Source organism: Glossina fuscipes, unplaced genomic scaffold (assembly GCF_014805625.2).
Source record: "Glossina fuscipes isolate IAEA_lab_2018 unplaced genomic scaffold, Yale_Gfus_2 90, whole genome shotgun sequence".
Taxonomy (NCBI): Eukaryota; Metazoa; Arthropoda; class Insecta; order Diptera; family Glossinidae; genus Glossina; species Glossina fuscipes.
The window spans coordinates 210,463-232,135 of record NW_023998444.1 but is presented as its reverse complement, the minus strand read 5'-3'; the positions used below and the strand labels follow the sequence as shown (position 1 = coordinate 232,135).

The window sequence follows — 21,673 nt, the reverse complement described above, 5'->3', positions numbered from 1 at the left end:
GGATAATTTTGTGGACAAAAATTTATTGGAAACTGTAATGCTAGAATATGTATGCTATGTTGTGCATGTATGTGGACACATGCAGATAAAAACCTTTTAAGTAAGTTATACCAACAACACATTTGAATAGGGTACTAACTTTTCGCCTCTCGTCTCTGCAGATAAGAAATTTTGGTTAGTTGCCTACACAAACACACACACGCATGTTCATTACAAAATCCCTTTTAATATTGTTCGTGCAAACATTATTTAGCGAGAATAAGAGCAAGATTGAATCATGAAGAGTGAGAGCTACATCTCTTTGTTATGTTAACTAAAAACGAGGAAAGGAATTCTCTTAAAACACCTGATCGAGCACATTTTTATTAGAGATGTTTTTTTTTTTTGCTTTTCTTTTAAATGTTTTTAATACAATAATCTTATGATAAATTTTTATTTTATTAAACACACTTTTGCACACAAATAAACAAACTAAAAAAAAAAAAAAAGAATTTTTTTATAATTTTTTTAAATTCACTTTTTTTTTTAAATTTTATGGAAAGTTTATGTGTTTCTAATGAAGGGCATTATTGCTGTTGCTATTAATATTGTTATTATAAATGCATTAAAGTGTTATTCGCTTTGATTTGCCCATCTATAAATATGTGTCGATGTGTCCGCGTGTATTTGTGCTCTACTAATGTTTGTATTTTGCATTGTCTGTCCATTGTTTTGTGAAAACAAAAACAAATAAATAAATAAATAAAATAGAAATGGAAAAGTTTAGCTTAAACCGACTTTTTTCATACCTATACATTGTTTTTTTTCCTCCTGTAAATAGTAGCGTCATGTCAGCTAAGATTAAGTAGAAAATCAATTTTTCTTTATTGATATAAAAGATTACTTCGAATTTTCTAAAATGCCATTACCTCTTAAGCGAAGAAAGTGAACTAAAATATCATATAGAATATCATTATCTAAGTTTAGATATAATAGAAATAAAAAAAAGTGTGTACAATGTTGCATCGAGACTTTATTCGTTCTATTTCGAAACCGTGCTATAACACATATGCGGCCAGTGTTAAAGTATAACTTGTCTACGTCGGCGAGAGCGTAGAAAACTTCCTTGGAGGCGCTTGACCGCATACAGTGAAAGACTCAATTGTTCAATTGTACCGCCGTGCATCGACTGTGTGTTCTTTAAGTGTAGATACATCCAGGAAAAGTGTTATAGAGATATGTAGACCAATAAAGTCCTTCTCCCACAAAGCTTGGAATTGCCTGCTTATCATACGACAACGCTATTCGTCTCTCCTTAATTACATTGTCCACCTCTGGAACAATCTACGAGCAACAGTCTTTCCTACCGCACCTAGTGTTTCCACTTTTAAGTCATATATACGCAGACACTACTCTCTTTGTCCATACCTCTCTCCCTACAATTCTCATAAGGCTCGGAATTGCCTACATATCATACGACAACGCGACTCGTCATTTTTTAATTACACTTGGCGCTTGTGGAACAATCTATCAATCTGGCAGTCTTTCCCACCGTACTTGGTGTTTCCACTTGTACATGTACTCAGACCTTACTTCCCTTTTCCATCCCTCTTTACCTATTATATAACACTCAAAAAAAAGAGACTTTTTTTTTGGCCAGGTCATGTTCCAGTTTTATATTCATGCATGATCTCCATTTATGTTCTGCATTACCGAAGCATCAATTTCTAATAGTCTTTGAAATATTTAAAACAAAGTCGGAAAGGTTTCTTTAGACTTGTCATACCGCAGAAAGTCTTGTTCTTATGAAATATCAAATAGACATTTTTCGCGATGGCTTTATTAGCTTGGAAGATACATCGAGCGAATGAATGAAAAGGCAAATTTATGCCGCCTTAGTGTGGTTCGGAAAGTTGAGTTTTTTCTGGGGTAGCGAAAGTCCAAAAGAATTTATAAAACAAGAGGTTAATTAGTTATGAAAAATTTAGCTCTCGCTTTCATTTTCAGTAACTTTTTCTAAATGGTTGAATGTGAAAGTGAAACTTAACTTTCAGTTATGTGATTTCCTCACAGATATAAGAGGAAGGACGTAGACGATAAATTTAGGTAAGAAATTACAAAATTTCATTAGCGAAATTTTCATCTCGTAAATGATTGTCGCTCTTGCATTCATTTCAAAATTATTGACAATGTCCGCCTTTCGACGACTACTAGACCTGAACATAACCTCAGCCTTCATTAATCAAATGTTTTAATTTATTCAGCAGGGAAGTAGTCACGTACCTGAAACTTAGCTTTCGCTTTCGTTTTTAGCTATTTATGAGTTTGTTCGGAAAGTCATATCGTTTCTTGAATTCGATTACACTTTTTCACAGCCAAGTTCAAATTTAAGGCGCATTGTCTTCGTATATCTGATAAGTGATGTTGTAATACTTGTGTGGGAAAAATTTTGTTTGATTTGTTTAATTTTACTATCACATAAACTTTAATTTGCTTCCTAGTTATGTTGTTTCTTAAATTCTGATGGATTATGACGGGTTTAATAAGTTATTTAATCAGTTGCCAAAATGTTTTGTAATTATAACGGTATTTTCAATGGTCAATAAATGGATTGATAGATTAACAAATTTTACTTACGCTTTTATATAACTTATAAAAAATTTAATATACTTTCATTTGCGGTTGGAGCAAAAAAAAGAGACAAAAAAATTGACTTTGTCATTTGCTCCGCTGATTTAACTGATTAGTAATAATCAAATAATTCTTAACAGATGTTGACCACTATCGAGACTGATAAAGGAAAACCTTCCCTAGTAATTACCCACTTAACCGATAGTGTATAATGAAATAACAATATATACATATATATGTACATATATATATATATATATATTTTTTTTTTTTTTACTTTCAATTCAGTAGATATCATTCCGATTATAAAATTCATTTTTTTCGACTTAGCAATGGCAAAAAAATTAAAAATGTTTAATAAATAAATGATAAGTAAATAAAAAATTGTGAGAAAAAATGAAAATCAAAATTAATTAACATATTATACAAAAAATAAATAAATAAAATGCATAAGAAAGTTAAGTCCGAGTCTTAACGAATTCCGGATACATACTCTTTTAAGTAAATCTATGAAAATGTCTTTCATTAAACGTAAAGTTGATAGCTACGTCGATAAGAACTACCTCTTCTCATCAAGAACCGAATACAGGTTTTTTTCAGTAACAGTTCAAAAAATGATCCCATCCTTAAATCAAGGCATATTATTGTAAAATATATCAAGAAAATCTCTTTTTGCGATCTGTAGGCTTAAAACAAGCAATCACGAATGATGAGGCGGATGGACATAATTACATTATTTCAAAAAATTATACTGAATAATTTTTGATTGCGGTCGTCCTTTGGCCAATCTATCCGTACAAAAAATTTTATTGAAATATCGCCAAAATTAGGACCTGTAGGTTGAAGAAAAAATACAAAACGGAGCAGTTCTTCTGAATGTTTGAAGCATTCGTACAAACTTACTCTCTGCCATAAGTGATTTTTCTTCTTCTACGAGTCAGGAAATGAACAAAAGATGATTTGGGTAAAAAGTGGTGGTAAAGCGGCGTAGCGTGTAAAAACATGTGTATGTATATTTAATGGAATTCCCAACTATTTTCATAAGCTGATCAAAGTTGTCTTCTACCAGGAATTCTATAGAGACTTTTGAGATCTATTAGCTGCTTATGGTTTTCGATATCGGGTAAACTCGATCGCTTTTGAGTACGTTACCCGATACCAAATTCATGCTTGAAAAATGTTGTTATGCGATAGTAAGAAAAATGCTTAGTTTGTAGATAGCTGTAGACGCTCTACTCGTTACAGAGGCTCGATAATCCAAAACTAACGATGCCGAAAACACTAAACACTAAACACTGACTCTGTGTCTGTTTTTACATAGCATGTATTTATTCAGGTAATTTTTTCTAATTTTTTTCTAAATTGGGTCTCAAAAATATCAAGCCAAAAGACTCAGCTCATTGCATCTTTACTCTTGGAAGAAATACATACATATTCACAAAAAATAAATTGTTGGACTATGATAGCTCTTAACTCCCTATTCGTCGCAATGTGTGGATAATTCAAAGATAAGGACTTTATTTAATGTCGAAAACACTAAACCCTGACTCTGTGTTTGTTTTTGTTTACTGTGCAGTCTCTTTAGTGTAACACTTCAGGTGATTTTACTTTTTTTGAATTGGATGGACGGGCTCTCGAAAATGTAAGGCTCATTGGATTTTTATTCCAGGAAGGCACAAATGTGAACTCAAGAAATAAATTTTTAGACAATGATAAGACTACAACTTGTTTGTGAAATAACTCTGGCCACGTAATGTAGCGAATGTTTTATGTACAATTTGAATATGCTGACACTACAATAGTTCATTTCTTTATAGAACGGGAAATAAAGAACTTGCAAAGGCAAATAAATGAAACCTTCATACAATAATTCCGCGAGAGAGAGAGAGAGTTAGATAGTGAGAGTCATTTGCTTTGCTATATATATATATACAACAGCTAAAGAGAATTTTAAGCAAAGGGAGAATGAGAGTGAGAGATACGACTTTAAAACTGGGTTTTTTTTCAGAGCCAAAAGTTGTGAAGAAACTTCCACTTTTATTTTAGTATTAGAAATAATGTTTTAACATTGGTTGTATAATAAAACGCGGTAGTTTTCAGAGAAATTGATTTAAATGTAACAAGAAAATGAAAATAAAATAAAATAAAACAAATTAATGAATATATACAAGAACGTTAAAAAAATAAAAACCAAAAAAAAGAAACGGTTACTTAAAATGTTTATATTTACCAAAGGTAAAAAAAGAAATTCGCGAAAATTTTTAATACTTTCATTTAACAATAAAATCATAATTTGAATCGATAATTATATAAAAAAAAAAAAAATATATATATATATATATATAATATATTAATAATCCGCTTCTTTGCTGCACTTCTTGTTGCTATTCAATATCGTTTGCTAATTATTAAACCGAGGGCATCGATATTTACTATGTGTGTTTTCTTGTTGTTTTCTTTCATATATAAAACTGATAGAACTTGTATATCGACTCCTACTTACTTGTTTTTGGTGAAATGAATTTTTCTTTCTTTTTATTTTCTAAATTATTTGAGCATGATCAGCTGTTTTTTACTACTATTTAAAAAGATGTCTTGTTTGCAAACGTGTGCCCAAGAATGCGCATTTCTTATTTGTTTGTTTGTTTTGTTTTCTATTGTGCTTGAACTTGACTCTGAGCATGCTTATACTTACACCCATCCGGCTCTTGGAGTTTATTAAGTTCTCTACATCATTTGAGCAGATTATCAATAACCACATGTCTGACTAGTGATTAGTGTGAAGGTCTAAGAAACTCTTTCGCTTCTCTCTTCCAGTTTATATTCGTAAAATCGCATAAATTAAAATTTAATATTGAAAGTTATCTACATAAAGTATACATAATTGTTGATTGAGTCTCGAGTAGTTGTCAAACAAACAGGATCTGCAACTGATATCATTGTAAATTTTTATAAGTTATCCCTACCATTTGCTGTACAAGGATATGATAAGTTAGTGTGGATGTATGCAATTCCTGGAAGGGATTGAGACAGACCCAGAATTTAAAGCGAATTCCTGTTAGAATTCACTTAAGAATTTATTATTTTTTAATTCATTCAGTTACATTTTAATTCGTTAAATATATTGCAAAAAATCAACTATACTTTGAAAAACCAAACTAAATTAAAAATACATTAGCGCCTTACTCTATGCATAACACGGGGAATTCCACGTATATATGAATATAATAATGAATTGCGATAAATAGAACGCGAAATGCCAATGCAAGTCGTGAACAGTGAGAATGATAAATTTCATAGAAACTTAAAATAAAAATAAAGAAATTCATTAGAAAAACTCATTTTAAAAATTCATAAAAAAGTTTCGTAGAATATTGAAAGCCCTGTTCAAACGAAACAATTCATGTACAAAGAAAAACTTTTTTTTTTCAATTAAACTTCGGGGAAAAAAAAATTTCGCGTAAAAAGAGAATATCTTAAAACTTATTTGAATCGTTTTCCTTAAATTTATGTAAATTATTTCCTAATTAAAACGGCAGCTATTTATTTATTTAGGTTCAAGGTTAAAATGTTTTTAATACGTCAGACATATATGGTACTACCACCAGAAGCAAGAAGATTGCCTTGGTTTTGAAAAGATTTAGGGATCCGTACTTTAAATTTCAAAAACCTCAACGCCGGCTCGCTAGAGAAAAGGTATTTTTAACTCTACCTTTTTATACTCCAAGTCCCTTTTGATTTAAGGGTATATTCAGTTAGTATATATGTATGCAACACACAGGAGGAGTTTATAAGACTAATTGATTCTGAATTACTTTTTGATCTAAGCTTGTCTGTCCGTCGGTCCTTCTGGTCGTCCTGGTGTACTAATGTGTTGTGGAAATGGATTGGAGCGGACCATTTTTTCGACCACTTCGCAGATAATGCCTTATTTTGAAATATCATTAGATGGCTTCTATTTTTATTATTATTTTTAACTATTACTTTTTTTATTACTACTATATAACTGTATTAAGCACAGTAACATAGGGTATGTAATGATGAGCTGTCGCCAACCACACTGTTTCCACATGTTATTATAAAATTATACATGATATGCATTAATTGTATTATTATGTCAATGTTTTGACTTATTTTCAAAATAAAAATATAAAAGAAGATTTTCGACATAAGCAAATTTTTTACATGTTTATGAAAAGTTTTCATTACAGCCAGTGCGCGTTAGTATTAAATATAATGTTAATAAAAATTCTGCATAAAAAATCTTTTCGACCACATCAGAAAATACCCGACTTAATATGAATTTTAAAAAGGGCAGGTATTCAAGCGGCCCATATAGCTTTCTTACTGAATGAATTTGTGTAGTTTCCCTCTTCTTTTCTTATTTTTTTCCTATGGTGTTCTCTTAATATATTAGATGATCAGCTGTTTGATAGTCGAAAAGTCGATTTTTTCTCTTTTCTACTCGCTCCCTTTTATTTTAGTTATTTATTTCTGCCGGTTAAGTAAGATAGAGAAAATCAAAAAAAAAAAAAATAATAATAAAAAGAGAAAAAATATCACGTATGAATGGTTTTGAATTAAAAGAAAAACATAAATAAATAAATATATAAATAAATAAATAAATACATACATACATAAGTAAACAAATAAATAAATACATACATAAATAAATAAATACGTACATACATACATACATACATACATACATTTGCACATACATAAATAAGCAAATAAATATATACGTACGGACATAGTTTCATACGTACATAAATATATAAATACATAAATACATAGATACATACATAAATAATTAAATAACTGAATAAATAAAAACGAAGTTATGTATAAATTGTTTTCTTTTAGTTATTATTATTATTTTTATTAACTTTTTTGTTTTTTTTTTTTTGCATTATGAGCCGTAAAATAATTACAAACATTTTTTAAAAAGATTACAACTTAATCGTTAATAGATTGTTATTGTGTTCGCATAGCAGAGCGATATCGCAAAACTAAACAAAGAATTAATCTCTTAAATAATAAAATTGTTAAATTGTAAAATAAATAAAAATAATTAGAATCAAGTAGAGAGAGAGAAAAAAAAAAGAAGAAAAACAAATAATAAACCACAGTTTTGTAGAATAAATGATAAGAAAGTAAAATAAAAAACTTAAGTAGTGACTGTAAAAAAAAAGAATTATTATCAAGAAATACTCCTTTTTCTCTTTTAACTGTTTTTATCTTTGCAAAATTATTTTAATAACAGATTATGTAACTTTTTTGTAAGTTTTTTGTAAACAAAAACACACGTGTACGAGCTCCATGAGACTTAATATGCATACAATTTGCATAACATTCAATATTGTGTTTATAGGAATTATTTCTTTGGTCACTGAACTTTATAAATGTACTTTAAGCGATGTGTACAATTTTTCATACCTACATCAACTATTAGTTGGTTGCAAATATTTATGAATTTTCTTTGGTAACATTAATCCTTGCGCCTACGAAAGATGAAAGATGGTAGCCTATGGTTAAGCGTCAAAAAAAAAAAAAACACCGAAGTCCGTAATGAGGTTTAGTTTATTGTGAAATGCGGGAAAAAGCACAACAAGAACACATTGGCGCCAAAGTTCACTTTTTGATACCCATGTTCGAAGGATAAGGAAATGTTTGCAATACCCAGAAGAAAGCTTCAAATACCTTACATAGTAACATATATATGCATTCTTGATCAGCATCAAATTTTGAAACGATCTAAGCATGTTCGCCTGACCCTCTCTTTAATGTTTGTTGTAAACGTTCGAAGAGCCAAATAAAGCTATCGACTTTAATTTTGGAAATTCTTGCATGCAAAGTTTGGTATTGAAAATGGCCTGGATTGGTTGAAGGAGACGCCTACCGTAGCACGTAAGCCAAGAACCTCTCTATTTTTTAAAAAAGGATTAAAGAATGGGTTTTTTCTCATTACTCATTACTCATAAAAAATGTACGCGTATTCTAAAGGAATAAAAATGGAAAAATTTAACCAAGCCTACCCAATATTATACTGAAGAAGTAAATTTTTTTTTTTTTAATTCTTATAATGGTCAAAAAGCATGTTTCAGAGAGTCTACATTTGGAATCGATATCAGCATGATGTTTGTCTGTCCATCTGTCCAACCGCCCCTTTGCTATTTTTGTAATGTTTGTTATGAGTATGCTCCAATTTTCAAAAATTGAAGATCTTGGCTTAAAGTCTACCAAAAATGAAAAGTTGTTTAGAGTGAAAATGGCCTAAAGCGTTCAAAGTAGGCGCAATATGAACTGAGAGTACTTTTGCTTTAAGAGCTTTTTGCTATTTACTCAAGAATCACAGTAGAGACACGATAAAAATTTCTATATGTATTCTACAAAAACGGAAAAGTCGGCCGACTCGGTCGGATAGTAAGCAAAATTGAAGAGCGGGGAAGTTTCTCTTTCGTTTTTATACCGATGCCCGAAAATGTTTCAAAACGTTTGCAGAGCCCTGAAGGAAGCTTTCGAGACGTCGTAAAGTACATCCCTCTATGTATGTCATTCTGTATTTGCGTGTGTCTGTGTATAGTCTGCGGTGAAACTTCTCTTTGTTCGGGTGAAAATGATGGGCATACAAAAAAATTTTGCAAAAGCAACTGTGATTTTCTTTCTTGTTTCTTTTTCTTTTTTCTTTTTTTTTTCGCAAGTTTGTGTTATTTATAAATTTTTTCATCTTAAGCGATCAAATAAATCATTTTTACGTTCACCTTCTCTCTTCCGGGTCTTGCAATAATCAAACCAGAGAATTTTATTATAAAATTTCGAGTTTCTATGAAGATTGAGAAGCGAAAGCTATTGAAATTGATTGATACTTTATATAAGCATACTTGAATATATCTGTACACTTGAAACAATTAACTTTCCTTCTGCACATTATAAAAAGCAATAACGAAATTTTTTACTTTTTATACCTTAGATCAGTTGCGGTACAAATGCGTATTAAGTTTGTGCGGATGTATGCAAGACCCAGAAAGATTTGACATAGACATGTCGTTTATTATATCGTTTATTATATCACTCGATTCAGGATTACTCTTGATTAGATCTAAATCGGTCTTGTCTAGCTTGTCTTTTCTTTTGTCTCTTGTACTAAATTTGAAGTAGTTCAGATGAAAGTAACAGGAACAGTGACATTAACGAGAGGAATGATAGCACCGAGAGTGAAGGTGAATTGAATATTGCTAGTAAGAGTTATGTTAAAAATAAATACAAATTTTGAGACGAAAGTAACATTGAAATATAATTTTTAAAAATTGTCTTATAAATTTGAAGTGCGTTCTATCGTCCGGTGCGTTTTTTAGTTTGAAAAACATGGTATATAGAAACATCTTCCCAATGATCGAAATAAATTCAAAATTTTCTTCCCAGAAATATTTTTAATAATAATTCGAAATTTGCCATATTGGCTATGGAAAAATCATCAAATTTGAAACCATAAAAGGTGTCCTCCATATTCACCTGTATCACCTTTATAAAAACCTTCCGTTAAAGAAATTCAAGCTTTTCTTTTTCTGTTCGGGTGCTTGCAGAGCTCTGTTATCGGAGTTGAGTTGTGGTTTAAATTTTAAATTCACTCACTTCTTTAACGTGGTCTTTAAACATGTCCGATTACGGTTTGTTCTTTAAATTTCTCTCGTTCCAAATAGTGGCAGTTCAGATGGATGCGGTCATATTTAACAGATGAGTAGCGCACAAAAATTGAAGGTATGCAAAAACGGCCCAATGAGTATATATCCTCGAAAACGTGAAGCTTCTTCTGCGGCATTCATAAGTTACGCGACAAGAAGCAAAAAATTATAGATAGTTATGATGAACATTTCCATCTAACAAGCAAATTTTAGTTAAAGGTTAGGTAAAGTATGTCGAATAACTCAATAGTCGTGGGTTTAAAACTCAAGTGCCGTAGAGTTTTTCAATAAAATCGCTAGCTTTAGATGTCTTATAACATCTTCTTTAACTTCTTTTGAGTTACTAGCTTAGTTAAGATTCCTATAGAATCTAGGGACTGAAATTTAAAGTTTTGCAATGACATTGCAAACAGTGTACGTGAACTAGTTCGGAAGAAAGCCAAATTAACATGCGATAAATAAATTTATTTATTTATTGTATATTACATAAATCTCGGGAACGACGACTTACAAACCGTGTATTAATATTTACTTGAAAAGGGTCCACCGTTTCAAGAGAACTAAAAAAAAAAGCTTTACATCTCTCTATCTCTTAAATGAAAAGATTACTTTATCTTTCTCCCTCTTCCAATTTCTCTTTATAAACGTCTTTAAATTTAATTTATAGGAAATCATTTTTTACGAAATATTTATAATTCTTATATAATAAGAAGTAAGAGAAGTATATTCAGTCATCACCGAATCTTTTGTACCCATCACCATGATCGTAAAAAAAAGGAGAAAAATTAAGCTTTCACATCCATAATAATGGGTGGGGGCGGCTGATTTTCTTCATTTTCAGAATCAAAGTGGAAATTCATGTACTGTATGCGTTGTGCTTTAAAAATCATGGAAAGCAAAGGTGTTAAGGGTTTTTGTTATATAGATCTGTGGGCTTTCTTTCAAAAGTTTGAGTCACTTTTAAATGCTTTGGCAAGTTTCATTCATTTTTGCGAACGGGAGAATTTTTATCACAGATACTACACACTTGCGTATAGGAACATATGGATGGGTATGCTTATATGCATTCTGAATTTGAAATTGCTCAAGAATTTATCTACTTTTTGTGGAGGTTTTGAACTTTGTTCTTGAGCATTATGTAAAGGTTTTGAATGAAGGCGTGGTCGATTTTTTCCATTTTTGTACACGTACTACGATGAGCAAATCAGCAAAAAAACAATTTTTTTTTAATCCTTTTGAAAAACAGAGTTGTCCTCTCTTTACGTAGTCTTTTAGGCGCGTCCTTCAACCGATTTAGTCCATTTCCAATATCAACCTGTGTGCAAGAATTTCCAATGTTTCTGCAAATTTCAAATCGTTTCCGGTCAGGAGAATCTTCACAACAGACATTGCATAGACGGACAGACGAACATGCTTAAATCGTTTAAAAATTTGATGGTAAATATACGTACTTGGGGGAGGGAGTTGCTGACGTTTTCTTCTGGCTGCTGCAAACTTTTTCACAAAATGAATATATCCCCCTCATCTTTCGGTAGTGGGTGTAATAATAACAAAAACACAACAAGAACTATATTGAATGTAGATTTGCTCTCTTTTGTATAGAGACACTTAGGATTATCTTGAAAATGTAAAATATTTAGAGAGCGCGCATGAGAACAAATATTTGTGTGTTCGTGTTCGTATGGCTTAACAGTGACAATAACTTTAACGTCAATTAGTTGAATTTTGTAAATCGTGTATACAACTTCATATAATTTATAATATATATGTATATATGTATATATATATGTATATGTATGTAATGAAAAATGTTATCCAATAACAATGGGACCATGTGATACGGGAAATTTATGTGTGATGTAAAAAGTTTCATTTCATTTAGCAGAACTTATTATTCAAAAGCAAAAAGACAGACAATAAATAGACAAAAATGGTTTCCAAAAATTTCGCCGATCATTATGCTAAGGAATCCCTGCTGACAGTACCACCGCTACATATACAACCGGCGCGGCTACATCCTAATGGTACCTCTGTGGATATTTGTCCGCGCGAAGATGAAGAGGAAGGCTTAGGTTTTACGCATACTCTGGTAAGTGAAAAATTATTTTTTTTTTTAAGGTAAATTTATTTTAATAAAAAGAAAACATACAAGGGGAAAACAAACAAAAAATTTATATACAATTTCTGGCGAATTTCTATTAACCTTCATCATCTTAGCTATCAAATATCGACGTATTGATGGATGGAAGTTGTTTTAACCTTGACTCTATTTACAATCAGTTCTAAATCAGTCAATCATTTCTTAGAGGTAGTAAGATCTAGTGATTTTTTCTTTTTTTTGTTTTAAATTGTCTAATCACTTAGGGTGTGTCCCCTATGCACCTACAACACGGTGATGGTCAATAAGAAGTAGGGAAAGATAGAGAGATAGAATGAGGTCGCTACCTAGTGGATGTGTGCCCAATATCGGTAAGGGCTATGCCTTTAACGACTAAGAGCTCACTATAGTTACAGTCAAAGTAAATTCTTCCGCATTTAAGATTTCACCCCGCGAACATTGGTCTTGGTAATCGCGATCCTTATCTACTTGGCTATGCAGTGCGTTTTTACCGCAAAAGCTTTAGGTAGTTTTGGCAAATATTGGCGCCATACTTACTAGCGAATGTAAATGCGCAGTTTTTTACCCATTGCAGTCGTATTTATATATACCTAATACCTAATAATCTTGTCAAAGCCTATCATTTAATAAACCTTCCCTCCACTCAAAAAAAAAACTGCCAAACCATCCCTTTTTTAATCTTTTAGAATTCATTTATCCTTTAGTACAATGTATCCTTAACAAAACATGCCTTAAAGTTCACTTAACATGACTATTTAACATAGGAGAGCTTAAGAGGGTATTTTTGCTTATCTAACATAACGTTTATGTACAGTAGACATAGTAACGTAGTAGAAAACATGTTACTCTGGCAAATTACAGATGCAATTATCAGCTTAATTGATTACGGATTGTAGGCGAATCAAAATCTTGATTTACTTAACATAACCATTTAACATAAGTGGGCTCAAAAAGCATAGCTACTCATGTACAGCTTAAGTATTTACTGTTTGCAGGCAAATGTTGACTGACTTAACATAATTACTGAACATAATGGAAAGCTTATTACTACAGCAGATTACAGACGCAATCACTTCACTAATTGTAAGCGAATCAAAAACTTGATTAATCCCACTGGCGACGATGATGATATAGTTTAGAAGAATAAGTTTAGGCAAACTTGGGATTTTTGGGGGTTTGTACGCACTTTGCTATCACGTTTTCAATCGAGAAATTAATGGACGGATGTACGAAAACGTGTGGCTGACTTGATTCCGTTTTTCGGAAAGTTATGGATTTTCCTAGCCTATTGCCTAAGCGTCGTGCATGTGTTACATATATGGAATTAAAGTCAGTATACCTTCTATTTTGGGTACAGAAAAACAGGAAGAAACGCATCCATGTGTAATAAATAAAACAGTTTGTGCTTTTGTTTTTTTGTCTGTTTGTTACTTTGTTTTGTTAACAACAGTGTCATACATATGTGAAACATATATTTTAACTGATTTATTTACGATCCCTTTCATTTGGCAATTTAAGTGAATAAAAAATCATCGAAAATGAATAAAAAAACATTTTCATGCCATACACGTGCTGTGTAGCAACAAGCATTAAATTAATTTTTTTTTTTTTTTTTTTTTTTGATTACGAAATAAGTGGCTTGGATGACACAGTTCTGAATTATTTTTTTTTATTTGCTTTTCTTTTTTTTTTTTGAAATTATTAAACAAATATCAAGCGAGGTTGCTTTCACGATACAGCAAAATTAGCAAAATTAGCAAAATAGCATCATTACGCTAATTTTCTAAAAGATGAACCGACAAATGCCAGTAAGCTTCATCAAAAAAAAAAAAAAAAAAAACTATTGTTATATTGCGCACAGAAAAATGTTTTAATTATTATAACTTCGCATCCTGTCCACACCTTAATCAAACATAATCGACTTTGAAGCTACTGAAAATCAATAATGAGATGAAAAGTGAAATAAAAAAATCTGATCTTCTATGAAACGAATATCAACAACAGGATATTCTCAGCTATCCGGAAGAATAGGTAATGTCAGTAGAGACGTTCAAACGTTCTAAAATGGAATTGTGTGAGAAGCGTAATAAGTTATACAAGGAGGAGGAGAAGGAGGAATGCGTTAAATAGCTATTAGCGATAAAATTTGTAACGTTATCAGTAACGTACTCTTCTATCTATTCTCCTTGTTCAAAGAGAAGTAGAGTGTCTCTATACGAACTAGGATCGAAGAAGAAATTTTTGTTTTTCTCTCCTGTGGTACAGTCTCTATGCTAAGTGCTACGGCTCCCTCAGTATATATGCTGTCTCCTTCATTTTGATGATAGGTACACTGAAAGAAACAAGACCGGTTGGAAACAGTTCGGATCGGACCACTTTTGAAAAACCCTTATATATATACATATATATGGACGTATTAAGCAACGGGCAGTAGGGCATTCAATGTCGGATCGAGGTCCGCTGTAATGTTTTAGTTACTTTTCCTTTCAAAATTGTATTATAGCTGAGCGAACATGTTTTATTAATAACGTTGCTCATCTTTACGGATGACTTTCATATCGATGTTTGAAATTTGCCTCTGCTATCTGCGTTCATCTCAAAATTGCTTTTTGTTAAATCTGTTGTCCATTCCTGATCTCTACGCATAACGTAGCTGATGTCTGCGATAATACATTTTTTTTTTTTTTTTACGTTCATTAGCTTGTGTTACATTATTAAGATAAAATTCTTTAAATGCTTTTGAAAAATTCATTCATACCGCTCAGCGTGCTTATAATGTAAACTATTGTTATGTCAAAGTAAATGAACTCACTGGTACGCAGCTCAGACAATGATAATTTCTTTTCTTTTTTTTTTTGCTTATTTTTCTTTTCCATGATGACGCATTGTACGCGTACTTATAAATTTAGACAAATACATTTAAGCAAAGAGAAAAAAAAAATGTATTCGGATTAGATCGAATTTCTTTTTTTTTTTTATGCCCTACAACGCTTGTGCGGATGTATACAAAACTTGAACTGAAGAACTTGAGATAGACTCATTTTATGTTATCGCGATCGATTCATTAACACTTTCTGCTTTATCCTAAATCTTGTCTGCCCGTCTGTCGTTCTCATATTTTTATCTTTGCGTCCATTATACACATATTATATGCATGTATTAAATCGATCGATTCAGTAACACTTTTTGCATCATCCTAAGTCTTGTCTATCCCTCTTACATTCTTGACTTGACAGGTAATAATTTTTGCGATATTTTCATGAGATTTGGTGTATTTAAGTGTTTTGGCCCGAATGATGAACGCTGTTGATTCAGATGCAACCACTTTTTCGATCACTTCTCACATGAAGCCTTATTTTGAAGAGCCATAATATGAGTAACGGTATTAAACGAAGTGGTGTGGGGTAGTTAACAGTTCGCCGTGGAAACAGTTTTGCTTATTTTTATTAGAAACCCCTTACATACTAATTTTTGTTTTATAAAAAAAACAAGCGGGAAAAGTTTTACAAAGTTTATATGTCTTCTCGATTAGCTTAAGATGTAGAAGCGCTCAATTTGTCTAGTGTGGTGGTGTCTTAATTGCCATATCCGCGCTTGGTTTTATAAAAAGGTGGTCCAAACAGCTTCATGATCCCTACATTACGAAAATACTGGACATGTGTTTGGTTAGACGCATACTCGAGTATGCCTCTGTTGTGTGGTGTCCTTCATATAGGTGCTATGTAGATTCAATTGAATCTGTTTAAAAGCAATTCCAGCTGTTAGCCCTCAGGAGTTTGAGTCAGGACCCGATTGCTTCTCTTCTACCCTATAAAAATAAGTTGCTTCTGTTGTCCTTACCGTCACTTGAGAAACTTAGATTTGTTCTTGGCGTTTCCTTTGCAATCAAAGTAATAAATGGTGCTATTGACTCGCCTTCATTACTTGGTGAGGTAAGCTTTATTGTCCCTAACCGCTTCTCTAGGCATTCTATCACGATTAAACGTAGTTCATTTAAATGCAATTATGAGCTGTTTAACCCGCTTACAGTTATTTGCAGCAACCTAAACGATGTCTGTCACTTATTCTCATTATCGGACTCTTTGAAGTCTATTAAAGCAACTTTGCTTAGTATGCGTGATTTACCAATGTCATACTTAAACTAACATTTCATTCTTAATATTTCATTTTATATTTAAAATAATATTGTGCTGTTAACGGGATTCGTTGGCAAGCTTATGCATGTTTGCAATGGTTTAGGGATTCATTTGCAACCTGAATTTGCTCTTGTTGCGGGTGAGCTTCTGCGCTAGCTGTGTACATGCTTTTTTTTTTGTTATTTACTTATACATGAATTATTATTTTTAACTTTTTAATTTACTTTTAACTTACTTTGTTATTCTTCTTCTTCTTTTTTTCTTCCTTTTGATTGTATACTAGTTTTCAAACAATTAGTATAAGATTTTCTATTAAGATGCACTGAATTCGACTGTAATTTTCTTTAGGTAAATTTCATGCATAAATGGAGAGGAAAAAGAAAAGTCTATCTGCCCTTACGTCCCTTTTTTTGTGAAATTCCCTAAACACCAAGAATTGAAATAAAGCGACGAAGAGACTATACTCGTACTTAATTGCCACAGAACAACTGGAAAGCGATCGGACATTTATTCTCGTTAGGTAGTTATAAGCCTATAAGCAATATATATCTACTTTCTAGCAGTCCACAAGTGTGATATTCGATCTCGTCTCGGTGAATAATTTAAAGCAAACTTCAAATTTCAAAATTATATTAAGCAAAATTTGCAACTTATAGGAAATAGTTACGAGGGTTATGATGAAAATATTCATCTTTGCCAACTATCATCGTCACTACTGAATAGAAATAGAAGGTTAATAATGAAAGTTAATATAATTATGTTATGTTAATTAACACCAGAACTACCGCATGGATCCTTTTCACTTTTGCGCTAGAAAAAAAGTGATTACAAAGCCTGCGAAGCTCAAACATTTCTGATGACCTATTTTAAAGAAAATTTATTTCGCAGAATTTTGAAAATATCTTCAGCGGCTCGAAAGTTCCAGACAAAGATACGAAAACACTACGAACGTCTTTCGAATTTCTCTAAATTTTTAATTTATTGTGAGTGAGTATGTGGGCACATCATAGCCATTCTTTAACCTTGGTTGCTGAATCGATCAAGGAAAGTTTGTGCCAAATTTCAGGTTTCTATATCCTTTTTGGTTTATGTTACAGCTATTCCATAAAGCTTGTGGGTCAAGTACTACGGTCCATAGTGTTAGACATAGATACAAGCAAAATGTCAGTAGTGCCAATGTTAAATATGAAATATGTATGAGACTTAATCTTTTATAGCTGGAGAAATAGAATCTAAAGTTAAATCTATCCAGGATCTGATATTAATAAAGACTAAATATGTATTTATAGACATTAAAACAAGCCTGGCGAGATTAATATATCTCCCACTGGTCTATGTAAAAGTTAATTTCTTGATAATTAATACGCTTTTCTATTTTCTTGGAGGAAAATTCAAAGTTCATTACAATTATTTAAATATTTTCTATGTAAAGTTGTGTGTTTATTTCTTTTGTTTTACTACACTTAACCTATATTTTAAAGATTCTCTTCAATTCTTCAAAAAGTATTTTCTCTTATCTTTAGGCAAAAAAACAAAAGTATTCCTCTTTAAGAATTTTTTTTTTCGTAAAGAAAACTCTCTTTAGCGTCTATAATAACATCTTTTCTTAACAGACCCCTTGCGATTGCGAAAAAAAAGGTTTGAATCTTAACTAAGTGCGTAAGTTGTTGATTGCTTTTTTGTAAATTGATTTAATGTGTCACCTACAAAAGCTCTCTATAAGCGTGGTTGTTGTTAACGGAATAACAGTAGCTAAGATGTTAAAAATTGTAAGAGAAATTTTCATATAAAATTTATTCCAAGGTAAATAAAAAACTCATGCTTCAAATCAGAAGTTTGTAACGATAAATGAGCAACATAAAGTGCAGCACAATGTTATCGTTCGTATCGTATGAGTAATAAAATGAAATGCAAATACAATATATAACGCATTTCATGAGCATGCATCTCTGTAAAATTATTACGAAATGTTAGTTATCAGTTGTTGAATATAAATAACACTCATACGTCTTAGCTAAAAATAATGCTGTAATATTAAATTCTATTACTTTATAAATATATATTTTTTCTTTTTCTTTCATATGACTTTGGAAAGTAGTATTTTTATACTATTTATTACTGATATTGCAAAAAATTTTTTTAAATTTCATCTCTCGACCAAATGCTCTTCTCATTTTTTTATACCGTACATCATTTGTGGTACACGGGGCACATTAAATTTGTGCAACAGCCAGGAGATCTTAAGATAAACACATTTTTTATGTTCAATCTACAGGTCGCAGAGATATTTCAATGAAATATGGTAAACCGCCTCGTTTTGGCAGACAAAAGCTATTGCAGCAAAAGTGTATTAAGTTTTGTACAGATGCACCCAGCAGTTACGTCTTGAATCGAACTAAATTTGTCTGTCCGTCACTCCGCCTGTTCGCCTGCAGGTCGCAATTTTCGAAATATTTCAATGAAATATGGTAAACCGCCTCGTTTTGGCAGACAAAAGCTATTGCTGCAAAACTGTATTAAGTTTTATACATACGTACGCAACAATTACTTCTTGAATCGATCTAAACTTGTCTGCCCGTTTGCCCTATGCTTAATCTATGCCATACCAAGTTTCTGGTCGTATGGGACCTGATGCAAAGTCCGCCCGGAGGCTTTATTATTCTTCTCTAATTACTTATTTTTCTTCTCTATATATTCCGTACCACGGCTGCCAGGCATCGTCGAAACAATCTTCCAATTTCGGCCTGTCAGCGGAAACGGCCCACTGTGGAAAGTTTGGTGGTGGCTGCGGTTGGGCCAAATCGGGCGAAGAGCCTCGGCTTGGCGTGGAGTTGCATACCAACCGGGTGTCTGACCAAAAGAAAGACAGCGGTTTTAGACAGTGCCTCGCTCTCAACATTGGCTGGAGATACGCCCTTACACGTATCTCCATTGGAAATCGAAGTTTTCCTCGAGACGGTGAGTGTGCGCTTCCACATTTCGCGTGCCATCGGGCACCATGGGGTTAAACCTTCACGGCAGGTATTCCTGTTAAACACTTAGAGACATTTGTCCGTCCTTCCATCTGTTCGCCTTCTTTTCCACCTACAGGTCGCAATTTTCGAGATTTTTTGAAAAAATTTGGTACACTGAAAACTTTGGTGCACGGACGAACATTATTGAAAGTGATTTGGATGGGACCAGCTTTTCAAGCACTACCAATATAAGGCTTTATTTTGAAACTTTCTTGCATGAATAACGAAGCCATGCGGTGTAGGGCATGTAATGGTAAACCGTTCTCCCCTATAACGTTTTACTTGTTTTGTCTATTTAATGAATTATTTTCTTTAGCTAACCGTTATCATTTGTTAATTATTATTATATTTCTTTTCTTCAAATCTGTTATTATTATTAATCTTAAAATGTTTTATTTGTATATGTGTAAGAGTACGTGTATCCCTCTGCTTTAAACTATTTCCTACAAATGTTTCTCTTGGCGGCTTTATTTATGAATTTTACTTTTTATTTACTTATGAAAAATACGTTTTATTGACTTTAGGAATTAACATTAGCAAAGAATTTTTTTTTTTTTTTTATTCTTTAAAAATAATTAAATTATGCATAATTTTTTGTTCATTTTTGGTTCATAATCAGTTTTATTTACCGCTTTGGGATTCATTGGTTATCGGTGACAATTTTTAAAATAATTTTGGTTATCAAGCGAGTAACGTTCATTCAATCGCATTCTTTTCTTTACCAGTGTTATTTAAAAATAATTTAATTCTATAAAATACTCTATAAGGCCTCTACGACGAAAAGGTGCGTTTATACGAAATTATTAAAGAATTTTTTTTTTTTTTTTTTGGAGTTTATCTCTCTATTGCTGATCTTAATGAAATTTAAGGGCAATAATGGATTAGTAAAAAATGAATATAAATGGACTTTCTCTAGTTATCTATATCTGCCTGTTTGTCTGTTTATCGGTCTTTTCCATGTAACTGAGGCTAATGGAGAAAGGAGAAACGGTAAAAAAAAAAAATTATCCACTGGTTAAATTTTCGTAATTCTGTTTATTATGCATAGTTTAACTAAGTAGAAGATATCATGCTAAATTGAAATCTATATACATTTTATTAAAAAATATCCTCATAAAGCGAATTTTGATTATATAAAGGAAAAATACTTGATTGAGTCCGAATCTTTTACACTCATCACCGACTAAAAGAAAAGGAAGAGAATTAAATTTTCATATTTTATAATATTGGGTGGGCGCGGCTGATTTTTTCTGTTTTCAGAACAAGAGTGTATGTGTTTTATTTTATAAATAATAACCAAAAAATACGGAATGCAAAGGTGTTCACAGTTTTTATTGTGGGCCTGCCCTTTGATCAACTTGAGCCATTTTCAATTTTCTTTTGTAAATTCGTAGGCGATATACTTATTTTTGCGAACGGGAGAGTGTTTTCCACAAGTGTTACATAATCGGGTAGACGATCGTATGGACAGACGAACGAGATAAGCATGCTTAAGTGCATTCCTAATTTGAAATTGACTAAGAATTTATTTACTTTGTGTGGTTTTTGAAGTTTGCTTCTGCGCGTTATAAAGATATTGAAAAAAAAATTATATTTTGATATACTATAACTACTACAGCATTGTCCATAGAATATAAGTTTGAATTCTTGTACATTTATGTGCAATAGTTTATGAGTAATGAGCAAAAAACCAATTTTTTATTGAAAAACAGAAATGTTCTCATTGTACTCTGGACGTACCTTGCTATCAATTTGGTCCATCTTAAATATCAATCTACGTGCAAGAACATCCAATGTTTCTGCCAAATATGACAGCTTCATTTTTCTCGACAGGAGAATGCTTATAGCAGATATTACACAGATGGACAGACGGATTGACGGACGAATGGACAGACGGAGAAATAGACACACGGACATGCTTAAATCGATTTAGAATTTAACTTTGATTAAATTCGGAGAAAGCTTGCCGTGTTGAAATGAGGAAACCGTCGAGTCAACAAAACGATTCAAGCGATTAGTCACTAAATAATAATCTCAAATAATATTAGTAGAACACTAGGTTTAGCAATACCTCTGTGAATATTGTTGCCTTGTCTTCTATTGTTCTTA

At 31.9% G+C, this 21,673-nt stretch overlaps 1 protein-coding gene across 2 annotated transcripts in view; it reads left to right on the top strand.

Moving 5' to 3' along the window:
- Nucleotides 1-11,902: 11,902 nt before the first annotated feature.
- The window catches only part of LOC119638531 (chloride channel protein 2), a 51,243-nt gene continuing 41,472 nt past the window's right edge, over nt 11,903-21,673 (top strand). Inside the window, exon 1 of one of the 2 annotated variants that reach the window (XM_038035386.1) lies at nt 11,903-12,384. In XM_038035386.1, the coding sequence (XP_037891314.1) occupies nt 12,226-12,384 (159 nt within the window). In that variant the 5' untranslated portion in view covers nt 11,903-12,225. The remainder of the gene's footprint in view (nt 12,385-21,673) is intronic. The other variant, XM_038035388.1, reaches the window with a different exon arrangement.